Raw genomic sequence first — 16,022 nt, 5'->3', positions numbered from 1 at the left:
CTTTTCACGGAGCATGTCTCCAGCATGTAGACATCTATTTCCACTACCCTGCGGAGAAAGCAAGACTGGAAGAATGAAAAATCAGCACCTCTTCAAAACAATTGCATGTTATAATCAGAATTTTAATAGGCAGAGTGTTAACTTTCAGAGTTTAAGACAGGTCTAGCCTGGAGATTGTTCATGAAGATTGGTAGCTTATATCATAAATATTGTATCTACAGTAAAGAAAACAGAATTTAATGACACTGAGTGGACAGTTGTTGAGGGCGTGTGTAGACGGCGGTAGCAAAGCCAGATACATTTAGTATGACCAGGGCAGGAAGAAAAAATGTGTTATGTGTTAGAGTTTCATGACTTCTTTTGCGGCAGATTAAATTTCATAGTTGAATTATTTTCATTGGAGCTGCTTCAGGTCTCATATTCTTCTTTAAAAGAGATTTTACTCTTTAATAGCATTTGTATATCAGATAATAGCATCTTTGGTGTAATAATTGATGAGATTTGAAATGTGCTTGTCAGTTAATGGGGCTTGATCAAGGACTGCATGCTCGAAGCCTTGGGGAAAGTGTGCTAAAAATTAGATTTAGGCCCTGCCTTAAAGATGCTAAAAGTGTATATGATAATTATTAATTTTGGACTTTGTGGTCTGTCTCCATTTCAAAAAAGACTGTGAAAACCTCCTTTAGTTATGAGTGATTCAAAATTCTACTGGATGTGTCATCTTTTGGCTAGGGAGACTTAAGTAACATTATTTTCATGCTGACAGTGTTATGGAGTTATTTAAATTTTTCCCTCAATGAAAATAGTTATTTGGGTTATATAATTATTATGTTTCTTGTTAAAATGTAAAAAAAGAAGTATGAGAAAGAGTATAAAAATCACCTGAATTATTTTTACCCTTAGATAATCCACCTCCAACATTTTAGTAACCATTCTTCCATGCATTTTACATGCATATGTATTATATACACTTACATAGGTATAATTTTATATAATTCTTGATTTTTATCATGAACTTCCTCTTTCTAAGAGTTTTTTTTGCTTGTTTTCCGTCACCCTCTTTTCCTCCTTGTTTCTCCTCCTGGTTCTCCCTGTTAGCCAATATTGTTCACACAGATGTGCTCAGCACCTTTTAATACACTCATAGGTTTTCTTTTTTTTTTAATATAAATTTATTTTTTTTTATTTTTGGCTGCATTGGGTCTTCATTGCTGTGTGCGGGCTTTCTCTAGTTGCGGTGAGCAGGGGCTACTCTTCATTGAGGTGCGTGGGCTTCTCATTGAGGTGGTTTCTCTTGTTGCGGATCACATGGTCTAGGTACGTGGGCTTCAGTAGTTGTGGCATGTGGGCTCAGTAGTTGTGGCTTGCGGGCTCTAGAGCGCAGGCTCAGTAGTTGTGGTGCACGGGCTTAGTTGCTCCGCAGCATGTGGGATCTTACCGGACCAGGGCTCAAGCCCATGTCACCTGCATTGGCAGGCAGGTTCTTAACCACAGTGCCACCGGGGAAACCCCACTCATAGGTTTTCAAAAATGGAATATTCTGTGCATGTCTCTTTTCTATTTTAACAATACATAGTAAAAAAACTCAATAGACTTATTCTTTTTATTGGCAGCATAATATTCTGTGATGAAGATGTACCTCAGATTCTCAACCATTCTTCCATTGAGATACTCTGCTTTTAATTTTTATGTAAAAGCTTTTGGAATTCTTGTCTTGTTTTAAAAAGCTCTTTCATGTATATATATATAGTTGTCCCTCAGCATCCATGGGGGACCTGCCCCAGATACTAAAGTCCACAGATGCTCAGGTCCCATACTCGGTCCTCTGTATCCACGGATACAGTACACCATCCGTGGTTAGTTAAATCTGTAGATGCGGAACCTACAGATAGGAGTGCTGACTGGATATATGTATATGCATTTATATATTTATACATAATTTATAAATTTAAAAATAAAAACAAATATATAAATGTATTTGTATAGAATAAAAATATATAATTAAATCAGTTGGTATAAAGGAGAATTGAGTATTATTGTGACCAAAAATACATCAAATCCAGAGCTAGAACCTCTGGTATGCCAGTATGTACTGTGCACTTCTCCCTACACTCCTCTCCTTTCCCTCTTCCCTTGCTTCGGCCTCCTCAAATGCAAACTGACTCAGTGGGTCAGATGCCCCTGTCTTGTCCCGAGGTCCTTGCGTCCCTCTAGGGTGTGGGGGAAAGGTCACTATAGTAACTCCCTCCTCGCTGCCCACCACCACTCACCGGGCACTGTCATCATCTCCAAAGCCTTCCTCTGAGCCTGCCTGGCATCTGGCGGGGGAGGGGCTTGCACAGCCCGAGGCCTCTCTCAGGAGCGCAGTCAGCAGCCCACATCCCAGTCCAGCAGGAGAAAGGGGCCCATTATTGCCTCCACCTGAGAATGTGCTCCTGCTGTGGTCACCAAGAGCCATTTGTGTCAGCTGTACACTGTCACTATGTGTATGTACGTTTACAAATTCGGGGGAAGGGAGATATAGTTTTAGGGTATTTCATTTGCAGAATCCCCTGAACTGGACGTTCCCTTGTGTTTAATGAAAACAAAGAAAAACTGTTTTGTATCATCCAAATGATAAAAATGTAAGCAACTTGACTTCACTATAAGAACAGATGAAAATCTCTGCTCTTGCGAACATGTCGCACTGACTGGCTTTTCACCAGCTCGCTCATGTGCACATTGACCCAAACAGATCTGGCCACGGGCAGAATTGTTCAATTACACCAGCCTTCAGAACCGGTAACTCTAGCTCAAGGCATTTTTTAAAAGCAACTTTGTTCGATTGAAAAAATAAATAAATGACTTGCGGCTGTACTAATAGAATAATGTCTGTAAGCCAGAGAGAACACAGCAAGGCAAAAAGATAAGGGCAGGACTTCCTCTCCTTTATGACTTTAACTGCTGTTAAAGAATGCTGTGCATCCTGCCATCTGACCCAGTGCTAGAGTTGTCCTGTCTCCCTAAAGCAGCCCTGTTGGAGGCCATCGAATGAGTAGAAGGCGTGTGAAGCTGGGTCCTGCAGGTTGTGTAGGATTTGGGAAACTGTCACCGAGGAAAAGGGATACGGTGTGTTTGGGGGCTGCTGAAAAGGTAGGTCTGTCCAGAGCAGAGAGTTCCGTGGGGGAGGCGTGGGAGGTGAGATTCAGAGGCTACGGTCATGGGCCTTGAATACCAGGCTGCAGAGTGCAGACTTGGAGTAACACAGAGCGGTTGGAGGTCAGTGCAAGGGGAGGAGGAGATGAGATCAGAGTGGCAGACAGGTGGGCATGTGCAAGATGTTAAACTGATAAAGGCCGAAAAGCTGAAATGTGGCAGGAGGAAAGTGTGTCAGTGGTACGGACGGATTGGAGGGTTAAGATCTCACACACAGCAGCCCCAATTAAGAGGTGTTGCTGCAGTTATTAGATTTTAGACTGATTATAATGGAGCTAAAGGATCGAGATCAAGGAATGGGCACGAAAGAAAAAAAAGCTCCTCCACAGCATAGGGGCCAGTGATGCTTAGAGGAAAAAATACTGAAGTGTTGAGATTTTTGAAAGTTTCCTTTGCATTGTTTCTTACATATATGTATTTGTGTACACATACATGTATGTTTATTACTGCACCACTGACATCAAGAGACATTGATTTCACAAGTGTTTATGCGGTGGCTGCTCTGTGCCAGGCGTGCTTTGGGTGGTTAGTAAGGCAGTGGAGGGCAAGAGAGCTGCCAGTAGGGGCCTACTTTTTAAATTTATTTATTTATTTATTTATTTTTGGCTGTGTTGGGTCTTCGTTTCTGTGCGAGGGCTTTCTCTAGTTGTGGCAAGCGGGGGCCACTCTTCATCGCGGTGCGCGGGCCTCTCACTGTCATAGCCTCTCCCGTTGCGGAGCACAGGCTCCGGACGCGCAGGCTCAGCGGCCATGGCTCGCAGGCCCAGTTGCTCCGTGGCATGTGGGATCCTCCCAGACCAGGGCCCAAACCTGTGTCCCCTGCATTGGCAGGCAGGTTCTCAACCACTGCGCCATCAGGGAAGCCCAGGGGGCCTACTTTTTGATGATCCGCATGTCCAGATAATAGTATTCTGATGCCCTATTCTTTGACAAAACTCTGGTACTTCCATGAGTTCAGTTCTACCTGTCAGTTGCTTAATAGCATTTTGAGAAGGTTGAGAGGATGATTGTTGATGCTCAGAGGGACCAGCACCACTTCCCACTAAGTGGAAGGATTAATATTCCCAGTCTGGCAAAACTGGAGACGGGCGTTTGTCTGCAAAATCATTAGCATAAAGAAGGTTAATCTGTGCATGATTACTAAATTCCAGAATGTTAGGCTTTCGGGAGAGCTCCTCGAAACCTGGGGAAAGAGAAATACGGGCCAGATAAAAGGCTAGGCCCTCTAGATCCCAGCATTAAATTGCATCACTTAAGGAGGTGACACAGACGAAATAGAGGTTTGTCAATATTAATCTCAGTGGATTATCAGGAGGTGTTAGGGTTCATTTCTGGCTTATAAGGCCCAACAATTGGGAAGGGATAATACAGGAACTGAGGAAAATTCCTGGAGTCACCTCCATCAGGAAGTCTGTTGTGGTTTCCATCGTGCCCCCTTTCTGGGGACTGGAGAAGAGTCTTTTGTATGCGTCACAATCACAAACAAGCCCCAATTTCCCTGGTGTCTCATTTGTCCTCTTGTGTCTTGGGGACACTATGTACAAAGCTGCTTTACCGTAATTGAAGAAAATCTCAAGGTACTCACATTTACAGTTAGGTAATTTGTAGGTATATAACGTAACTATTAAACCCAGGTTGATTTAAACTAATGTTCCTATTTTTATGGATTCCTTCATATTTCCAGCCTTTTCTTCTTTACCGCCTGACCCACTTGATTTTGAGTTCAATTCCTAGAGAAATATATTCTTTCCCTGCTTCAGATTTAACATTTTTGAACTTAGAACTGTCTGGCACCCCCCCTCCCAGATAACATGGTTTCTTTCCTTCGTCTTACACCTGATCTCTCTTCTCTGACCTCCAAACCTGCCTCCCAGAGGGTCCTTCAAGTCCTAATCTTTCACCCTTCTTGCTCAGTACAGCTCCACTGTCCAATTCTTCCTTTTTCTGAGCGCAAGTTTCTCAGGAAGGTCGGTCCTCCCACCCCTTGGCAGTCCCTCTCCTCCACTTTGGCTCTAGAGTGTGGGGAAAAGGAGAGTGAATTAAACAGAGATTTGACCCTGGGTAGCTCAGAAAATGATAATGTTACTGTCAGAAATTAGAGGGTTACGTAAGGGAACTGATTTGGCGAGAGGAGGGAGGGAAATGATGTAATTAGCCCTCGTGTAAAACTTTAAGGTGCCAGCAGAACAGCCAAGTGGGACTGTGTGGTGGGAAACTGGAGAGAAGAACCCATGCTTAGCAGAGAAATTAAAGCCAGAAAAGCAGACTTAGCATCATCTACATGGAGTTGACCGTTGAAGTCAAGAAAGACGATGATACTACTCAAGGGGAGAGTAGAGGGAGAGAGGAGGGCTAGAGGAGGGCTGAGGACAGGTTCCATAAAATGGCCACATTTGTGGAATAGGGAGAGACAAGAGAAGTGACCAGAAAATTCAGAAAGGACAGTGTGTGGAAGAGGGTAGAGAATTTAAGAGCAAGGATTGGTCAGCTTTGGCAAGTGCTACGGCAAGCACACGGGGGAAGAGGAATTCCGCTACTGTGTGGGGCAATTTGAGTGGGCAGGTGGGGTCGCGTCCTGTTGCAGGGGGTCTGTCCACACTCTCTTTAAATCTTAAATGATTTCTTTATCTCTACCCTTTTAAATTAAGAGATGTTTTAGGGGCTTCCCTGGTGGCGCAGTGGTTTGAGAGTCCGCCTGCCGATGCAGGGGAGGCGGGTTCATGCCTCGGTCCGGGAGGGTCCCGCGTGCCGAAGAGCGGCTGGGCCCGTGAGCCATGGCCGCTGGGCCTGCGCGTCCGGAGCCTGTGCTCCGCGGCGGGAGAGGCCACAGGGGTGAGAGGCTCGCGTACCGCAAAAAAAAAAAAAAAAAAAAAGATGTTTTGATACAGTTGGGTTTTTGTTTTTTAATTTCTAAGCCCTAGAGTAAACTCCCCGCTTTGGCTGATGCGAGTTCGCTCCTGTCTTGTGTATTCCACATCCCCAGCACGTGGTACTGTTGTCTTCTGGAGCCCTGATGGTCCCTCTGGCTTTGTGCCCAGTGGGGACAGGGCTCAGTGCTGCCTCATGGACTAGTGACGGGAGCACAGGCCTGAACTGGCGGTTCAGCTCTGACGTTCTGTGAGCCTCACCCTCCTCATCTCCCAGTGACTGGCCATGCCTGGGGTAGAGGGTAGTCAAGAGAGTTAAACAAGATGATCTATTGAAGCACCTAGAACAGGACATGGCACGTAGATGGCACTCAGCAGAAATTTATTAAACAAAGTGAGATCAGAATCACCAAAACTTGAAGCTTCGGGCTTCCCTGGTGGCGCAGTGGTTGAGAGTCCGCCTGCCGATGCAGGGGACACGGGTTCGTGCCCCCGTCCAGGAAGATCCCACATGCCGCAGAGCGGTTGGGCCCATGATCCATGGCCGCTGAGCCTTCACGTCTGGAGCCTGCATGTCTGGAGCCTGTGCTCTGCAACGGGAGAGGCCACAACAGTGAGAGGCCCGCGTACCGCAAAAAAAAAAAAAAGCTTGAAGCTTCAAAGAGCAATTATTTCTGATAAGAAAAAATTAACCACGACAATTAAGATGACAGAGTTAAAGATGGGTTTCATCTTTGTGTATTTTGTGTATGTGTGGCTTTCCTTTTTATCTTTTATTTTGAACTCAGTATAGGTTCATAAGATGTTGCAAAAATAGTAGAGGGGTCCTATTTACCCAATCACCCTGCTTCTCCCAGTGATGACATCTTATGTAACTGTAGGACATTATTTAAAGGGGGAAACTGATATGGGTATGGTACCATTAACTGTTTTACTTATTTGCATATTATTTTTGAGATTAGGTGAGTCTCTTTTTTTGTCACAGTATTTAGTTTGGTTATTAGGCTTGCTAATTTTTTAATGATGTATTTGTTAGTGGGAAGGGGAGCTATTCCTGCTTATGAGGTTTCCTTCCTATAGAGGAATACCCAGTAGTGTAATGACCACTCAGTCATCCAACTGGCATGAGAGAGCGGGCAGTCAGAGCCTACTCTTCCCTTTCCCGGGAAAGGGCTACGTATAGGCAACTCTTGTTCAACTTTGACTCTCCGCGGATGGCATACCTGAAGATTTGGGGTGAGTCAGAGATCCCAAACATGTAACGCCTTGGGCTTTGAATTAGAAATAAGAGAGAGACTAAGGCAGATGGGGAAGAAAGTTGAAGGATGTAGTTTATAGCTGAGGTGGGTGTGCTTTCTAATCCTGAGCCCCTGAATCAGATTTGCCCACCCAGTCACAGGCCACGCCTGCCCCAGGAGGAGCAGAGGAGAACACCTGTGCTCACCAAGCAGGAAGTGAGGGGTGGAGAGTGACCAGGAGATTATGCTAAGAAATGTCACCTCACAAGGAAGGAACATCAGGTGCGGGAAGTAAGTATTCCTGTACCACCTGCTTCTGGGGAGAGCCATTTGCTTTTCAATTCTGTCATATCTGCTCAGTCTCTTCCCTGTAGACATATTAGTTGTGGCAATAAAGAAGTGTCACTAACTTTAACATGTAATTCTGAAAATCAGTGTTATTACTCTGCAGTTCTTAAAGCATTATCTTTTTCAGACTCATTTTCCTTATTTTACTGCTCTGGCATTCTGTATAGTCTCGATGACATTCAAATTTCAGCTGTATTGATACATATAATGGCCACAACTGGAAGAATCAGCTACCTACTCATTTTACCAAGGTAACTGACATAGTGGCAGTAAATGGAGAAACAATAACAAACATAGGCAAATGTTAAATAAGAGTCTCAAAGTAGGGCACTGGAGCTTGAGGGCAGAACCGTTTCCTGCAGAAGTAGGACACTCATGGTAGGAGTGTGCCAAGTAGGCTCCACAGCCAGGCACCAAGCATTGCTGAGGATTGGGAATTAATATCACTTTCACATGCATGTATCTTAACTCCAAGAAAATGCGTAGGAACTTTTGGAACTAGTGGTTTCCTGTATAGAGTGGCATCTTACAGTTGGTTTCCTTTTTCTCGGGCAGGACTGTACTGCTCATACATGAGACAATATGAAACTTCTTGGGTTACCACGTGGGCTCTGGTTTGGGCATATATGTGGTCTCAATCGGGCACAAATCCAGAAAATGAATATGCTTTCATTAATAGAGGGAGATGGTTTTGCTGAGGTTGGAAAATGGTGTGGCTTTGGTCTTAAATCATTTGACACTGTTTGTGGTCTCTGGCGGCTGTGTTTATTCTTTCACATCATCAGCGGGAAGTGAACCATTTTGCAGTTGGCAGTTAAGTTGAGATAAAGCTCTAGGGATTGGGGTTATGGATATTCCAGATGATTTAGCAATAAAATGAATGCTTTTAGGAGACAGTCAAATGGAGCAGGGGAGACAACAGATGAGGAGTCGTTAGAGCCCCAGATGCCCACCTACCTGGAGCTGATAGACTTTCTGAGCTTCAGTTTCCTCATCTGAAAGTTGGAGCTCAGGATACCTTTCCTGTCTACAACATTCAGGGAGCAAATGAGATCAAGCTCACAAGATAGCTTTATAAAAAATAAAGTAGCTGCTCATATTTTTTTCATAATAACATTCAATGTATAAAAATAAAATGACTCCTGATGCTAATTTTGGTAGAGGAAGCATAATAACTTTCAGACTGTTGGTGCAATTTTCAATTGCATTATGTCCCAGAGTTTTCTTTGAAAGCCGGTTTTTTGAAATTGGGAAAATACTTCTCCAAGGAATAATACCATGATTGACGGTGAAGTTCCTGGGCTAGCCGAAGAGCCTGTTCAATTTTCTGATGCACCTAAACGGGAATTCTCTGGTGGGCTGTGAGCTGCAAGCCCCTCTGATCTGGGCCAGCTCTGATGGCTGAATGCCTCCCAGGGCAGAAGAATCTGGTGAGTTCCCTGGCGACTGAGGACTCTGATGTAGGGAGAGTGCAAAGGGAGTAGAGAAGTCATCCACTCGAGAAATGAGCAGTATATGGAGGCCCAGGTGGACCAACCAGCCCTCCCCACCGTGCGCACAGCCCCCTGCAGTAGAGAAAGCTGGGGATGAGGCCACAGCTGCTGGGCCTGCACTGTCATTCTTAAGTTCATTGATCTAAATCAGGAGGGCCTCGTATTTTAAGGCAAATATTTCATGTGTTTGCTTAGGTTTTTCAAATAATTAATAATTGGAAACATAATTTAAAATCGATAATGAAGTACCTAAATTGATTTTTTTAAATGCTAAATCTTTTGAATTCTAATTTTGCTTTACTAAAATGCTTTTAGAGCCCTTATAAAATAATCACTTCTTGATAGAATTTTTCCCTTTAAAATGGGTCTCTCAATGTTGACTGCATGGTGAAGACTTTGAGGCCCAACTAATTCAGTGTGAGATAGGACAGCTTTGCCAAACTCACCAGGTGTTTTACCTGGAGATGCTGATTGAGTTTGGGGCCCAATCTGACGATCAAGGAGTTTGGGGAAACCCAGAGAGAAAAAGCTGCCTCAGGAAAAGTGAGCACCGCAAAGCTGTAGAGTGTGTGTGTGGCTCAGTCATTTTCCAGCAGTAGATTAGCAACCAGAATCACACCGGCATGTTTCTTCCCTGATACATACCAAACATTTAGGTCCCCTTTTGTCCCAGACATCATCTAACAGCTGCTAATACAAGAACACTTAAATTTTTATCAATCCTTCTTGTGGATTACCAGTTCCATATTCTTCTCCTTTTTCTTCTTCCCACTGGTTGCCTTCTGACTCAGTATATCTGTCCCAAGGGGTTGCACATTAAGTGATGGGAAAAAGAAGCATGGAAACTCCTGTTTTTCAGTTTGCTATTGCTTGGTGAGATGACAGTTAAGAGGTTGGGAATTGTTCCAGTAAAGTCCTTTAGAAGCTAAACAAGCATCTGTGTGTGCATCTGACTTCTACTTCTTTTTCTTTTTTTGTCATAAAGTGTTTGACATGGCTTAAAAGATTATATGCAGTAAAATAGAAGAGTACATAACTCAGTGGGATTAGGAGCAATATAAACTAGAATAGAAAGTTAAGAAAGGAACAGATACATTTCTCCCAGCATGAAGCTCGGACTTCGGTGAACTCCTGCTTTGGGTGCAGGCCCAGTGGGTGGGCTTTCCTGCGTGGTGGAAAACAAAGACTCAGCGGCAGAGCATACAGCTCATTAACAATTTCTGCAAATACATCTCTGTTAAAAAGTTGGAGCGAGGCTGAGAGTTAGGTGGGTTGACTTGGAATTTGCCTTTACTGTTACCACAGTATTTAGCTAGACTCTCCTCCCACTGATCTCTATATTTTTCCCAGAAAAAGCCACTTGTCTGTGCTCAGCGTTCAGCCCCAGCCCCTCCCGCAGTGAGATCATTGGCTCACAGCCAGCCTTTCAAATGGGGGGCCTTCACGGCTGCATCTGCCTGGCGACCTCCTCCTGACCCTCCTCCCCGGGGATTTAAGCTCTGGTTTACCACCAGCCCTCTGCTAATGCTGGCACTTTCTTGTCAGAGGCTTCTTAAAGGGGAAAAGCCTCCTTTTCTGTCTCCTGTCTCCCTTGTCCCTTCATTTCCTTCCTCCTCCTCCTTTCCTTCTTTCCCTTCCTCATCCCCTCTTCCTTCCCTTCTCCTGATGTGTATCATCCAGTAAGCTTTTTTTTTGCGGTACGCGGGCCTCTCACTGTTGTGGCCTCTCCCGTTTTGGAGCACAGGCTCCGGATGCGCAGGCTCAGCGGCCATGGCTCACGGGCCCAGCCGCTCCGCAGCATGTGGGATCTTCCCGGACTGGGGCACGAACCCGTGTCCCCTGCATCGGCAGGCGGACTCTCAACCACTGCGCCACCAGGGAAGCCCCATCCAGTAAGCTTTTTATGGGCATATTTATTGTCCTCTGGGTAGGAAGAGGAATAAGAAACTGTTTGGACTGTGGAGGAGCTCACAGTGGGAGAGAAGGTACCTGAAACTAGTGGTTAGGAGTCTGTGATGGGTGTGGAGCAGGAAGGTCTGTTCACCTGGAAGAGAAGCAATCAACCGCTGAAAAGTCTTCACAGAGGAGAAGTGAGCCTGAGCTGGGTCCATAAACCCGAGCAGGAGGTGAGCAGGTTGGAGAGGGGGTGGCGGAGTGTGATGGAGGGGGACATGCTGGGCAGAGGCAGTGGTCCATTCAAAGGCTTGGAATTGTGAAAGGATGAGGTGCAGAGTCTGAAAGATAGAGAGGGAGGAAGGGGGAGGTGAAGGAGATGAGCTTGAGGGGGGTGAACCGCGCTTTAGAGAGTGAATAGCCTTTAGGATATGGATTTTGCCCAGTAGGCCACCGGAAGTCAGAGGAAGTCTTTGAACAGGGAAGGTTGGGTTTCAAGATGCTCCCTCTGGCAGCAGGGAAATGCTGTGGGGAGATGAGCCCAACAGTGGAGAGAGTGGAAGGAGCCCATGCGGGGAGTGTAGAGTTTGGGAGAGAGATGAAATGGGCTTAAACAGAACCAGCAGCCTTGAAGATGGGGAGAAGAGGTAGAACAGGTGATCCATCAGCTGTTGAAAGGGAAGGAGGGAGAGGAGTTAGGAGCCTAGGAAGGAGCTGCTGTCGTGAATGAGATGAATAGGGAATACACTAGTCCCCCTCCAGGAAGTCCATTTTTCTTTCATCGATTATTTTTTTATTCCTCCGCTCCTTTTAAATCATCTTAAAATCCATCTACCTGAGATATTGTCTGATTCATCCATGGTTTTCTGAATCCCAACCTTTCTATTTATACCAGTGTTTCCTTTGTAGGTATTAATCCATTCGTCCGTTCCATCAACAAATGTTTATTGAGGACCCACTGTGTGCCAGGCACCAGATTTGGGCCTGGGGGGCACAATGGTGAAAAGACAAAGTGTATCCCCTCACTGAAGCTTCTAGTATAGAGAAATAGACAATAAAACATATTATTAAATAACCTAACATGAAGTAGTTTGTGGGGGGTGTGTGGTATGAGGTGAAGTTTGAGGGGTTGGCAAGAGTCAGACCATACCAGGCCCTGTACACCAAGGTCAGGAAATGGAGTCATATTCTAGGAGCAATAGACAAAAAACCAGCAGGGCTTCAGGTGACAGAAAGCGGAAAGGCAAGATTCTGGAATGTGTCTGAAGTTTTGCGACTTGAGGCACTGTGTTGATGGTAGTGTCATATATTGAGGTATCACTATGTATTTTTCAAGTGCATGGTATATGTTTCATGTATATTATTCTGCTAGCATCACAACTGACTCAACTCACTCAACTCCCTGTGCTCCATACAATGTGATTGATACAGGCAGTAAATAGATAGGGATTTAAAATCAGGTGATGTGTCACATATAAATGTGTGCTTCCACTCTTGATTGGGGCCATTTATAAAAGTTATGTATTCGGGGCAGAAGAACCATGAGCTGTCATAACTTTTTCTAATGAGGTGAGGAAAAGGGTTGAAAGGGAGAAAAAAAAACCCACCAAAACTGAGGTTGAAACAAGAAAATCTCCTAAGAAAAGTCTGGTCCCTCCTGCTGACAGCGCCCCCTGCCAGAGGTTGAGTTGGGGAGCCAGAAGATGACAACAGATTGAGGTGCCCAATCTGTGAAGCCTTGGGGGCCAGGGAAGGGGAGGCGTTTGTGTGCACCGTGGGTGGAATGAATGTTCCATGATCTGCCACGGTCTCTGTCTGGTTCAGGCCAGGATTCACTTGGGCCTCTGTGCTGTTTGGTGTCGGAGTGGGGAAGCCTCTGAGTTTCCCTTTGGATTGACATAAACCAGCAGTGCTCCAGTGCCTGGGCTGTCTCTGAAGAAGGAGAACAGGTAGAGCCAGGGTCCGATGATGAGAATTTTCCATTTTCTGTCAGTGATGGCTTGAAATGCCTAGAATGGTTTGTTAGCCTTCCTTAGCTTAAGAGACTGCATTGTAGATCCCTGGTAAAGTGGAATGCTAGAATAGTTTGTTTCCCCTCCAGTGTTTTGGATACTGAACCTTTCAGGGAAGAATTTACTAAATTGCTACATAAGTGAATTGACTACGAAAGACTTGCACACATTTATTTGAAACATTAATTTTATTTTCTCTGCTTTAGAAGGTAGTGGGTTATATTTTAAAATCTTTTTGTTGCGGTTGTTACAAAGGAAAACTAATCAAAGGTACATGTCATCTTAATAATTGTTTTCAAAGTTTATTAATTATGGCTTTATATTTACATAATGCTCTACAGTGTACAAAAACAGTGTTACATTTTTTCCACCTGATACACACAACCCTGGCTGGTGAGCAGGGGTTGTAACCCCCTTTTCACAGATGAGGAACTGAGGGAGCTGAGGAACGAGTGAGTGCCTCAGTCACTTACTTAGGAAGAGATTTCAGACTTGAATCTCCATCCTTTCATTCCACGGCCAGCGATCTCCCTTCTTCTGCATTTTGGGTGTGAAGACCCACAACAAAGGCAGGGATGGGACCCATGACTTTTGAGCTCCTGTCAGTTAATCAGCAGTGGCAATGCCACTCATGCATCTCATCTCACTGAATCCTAATAACTCCAGGGCAATTATCACCATCCCCACTTTACTGTTGAGAAAAATGTGCTCTGGGAGGTTAACTAACCTAAACTGGTGAGTGGTAGGGCTGGGATTTGATCAGGCCATCCAACTTCCAAGCTGACTCTCTTAACCAGTAGCCTGTCTGTACTATCTCACGAGGAAAGATCACCCTGCGTATTTAAAATTATTAGATAATGGCAACTTTCATTTTATGGATTTATTAAATTGTTCTCCACTTTCAGACAAGGTTAAAAGTACATAGCTTTTCTGAACATTTTTTACAAAATAAGACAAATTTGCAAGACATCAATTCTTGCCACTTGGAGGAGAATGAGACTAACAGTCTTAAATATTCTTTGGCTCCAGCATTGTTATTTGATGGTATTTATAAGAATATGGAACAAGGAATTTCTGTCCTGTGGAACTCACGTGGCATGTCACAGGATCAGTGGATGATCTTAGGACTTCTACTAAACCCAGATGACGATTTGCTTAACCCTGGGGTTTTGGTATACTAATTGCTTCTTAACACGAATATTTCATTCATTACTTTTGAACCAAAGTAGGCTTTCTTTGTATTCATTTCTTGGTTTTCATTTTGTGCTACTTGTGCATATAGGCCCATGTTCTCTGATGGGAGATGCATAACAGGGCCTCGGTTTAGCTACTGATGTAGCGAAACTTATGGTATGAATTATTCTGTGGCGATTAGTGTTGCTGTATTTTCTAATTTTAAAAAATGACACTAATGTGTTTTTTTTCGTAGATGACTGCTACGCTGAGAAACTTGGTTGACTCACCACTAGCAAGAAGTAAGTTGCTAAGCATCAGTGCCCTTCCCCAGCTCTGCACGGTGATGGGACAGTACATAGGTGACAAGGAGGTCTGCACCAATGTTGCCAGAATATTCAGGTAGGTAGACTAGGGAAACAAAGTAGCCTTACAAAAATGCTAATGTTTAGATGTAGGGGGTTATTTTTAATATTTGTGTGTGTGACTGGCAAGGAATCCTGTTTTTACTTTTTATGTCACCTCAAAGAAAAGGTAAATCTAGTGGCCTGAGTTTTTAAAAAAATGATTTAAACTAATGACTTCATTTCTTATGTATTTCTATTGTGATTCTAAACTCATTGATTTTAAGTTACTGTAACTAAAGTTGTGAGTTGTCCTAGTATTTTTACAAAACAAACAAACAAAACTTCCTCTCAGCTTATTGGAGATAAAGAGCTATATCACAAAACATGGCAAACCTTCTGGTGCGCTTGGAAGCAATGCTTACGGATTTTAACTGAAAAAGGAGGCCATTGCTTAGAAAGACTGATCTGATTAACTTGTAATTGAAGGTCATTTTATTTCAGTTGTTTGGCTGAACTTTGGCTCACACATTCACTAGTCATGTTTATACTTACTTTTCTCCAGAAGCAATGATCACCTGAATCCAGGCTGCCTCAAAGCAAGATGTGGCTAAATTTCGGAACTGTCTTTAAATTATGCATTTATATTTCTTCCCTCACTGCTCTTTGCCATTGTTTTTACATAATGATCCTTCTCAAGAGACCTGGACCTTTCTTGAACTATAATATTGTAGTTGTTTAATTAAATACAAAATTTCCTGAAGACTGAATTGGTAATTGACCCCAATATGAGGATGTGAGTCCAGCTTTGATCTTTTAGCACTGTGCTTTCCTGTCTGGGAACTTAGTCCCATTTTGAAGCACTATAAAATCATAAAAAGTTTATTTTTGTATATGGTGGCATGTAGAGATCCAATTTAATTTTTTTTTTCCCATGTGGACAGTTTTCCCAGCACATGTTATTGAATACACCATCCTTTTTTCACTGTGTTTGAATGCCTAGTCAGTAGAACACGAGGTTCCATATACTTGCAGGCCTGTTTGTGGACATTCTGTTTGGTCCGTCTTCAGACCAGTTCAATGCTGTTTTTACTATTCTGGATTTAAGTCTTGCTGTAGGATAAGATGAATCCCTCACTTCTTTTCTCCTTTAAGATCCAAATTCTTATTTTCTCTTCCTCGTGAATTGGAGAATCAGCTAAAGTCCATGACAGGAACTTTGGATTTTTTTTCATGAAACTACATTGACTGTGTAGAGTATCTGGGACAGACGTGGGGATAATTGATTAGCATCTGTATGATATCGAGTCTTCCATCCACAAACATTTGTGATGTCTTCTTCTTTTAATAAAATTGTATAACTGTCTCCAAAAAGATTCTGTACATCTTTTGTTAGATACATTTCTTCACAGGGCTTGCTGCAATTATGAATGCAATCTTCAAAAAAAAACCAATTCTA

At 43.6% G+C, this 16,022-nt stretch overlaps 1 protein-coding gene across 9 annotated transcripts in view; it reads left to right on the top strand.

Moving 5' to 3' along the window:
- Window positions 1-16,022, top strand: part of ARMC2 (armadillo repeat containing 2) — a 174,428-nt gene that overhangs the window by 94,009 nt on the left and 64,397 nt on the right. For all 9 annotated transcript variants that reach the window (XM_032651107.1, XM_032651105.1, XM_032651104.1 and 6 more), the window contains one exon: window positions 14,476-14,621. In XM_032651107.1, the coding sequence (XP_032506998.1) occupies window positions 14,476-14,621 (146 nt within the window). The remainder of the gene's footprint in view (window positions 1-14,475; window positions 14,622-16,022) is intronic.

The sequence above is a fragment of the Phocoena sinus genome, chromosome 12 (assembly GCF_008692025.1).
Source record: "Phocoena sinus isolate mPhoSin1 chromosome 12, mPhoSin1.pri, whole genome shotgun sequence".
NCBI classification, from domain to species: Eukaryota; Metazoa; Chordata; class Mammalia; order Artiodactyla; family Phocoenidae; genus Phocoena; species Phocoena sinus.
The sequence above is the reverse complement of the archived record's forward strand: the minus strand, read 5'-3'. Positions and strand labels throughout refer to the sequence as shown.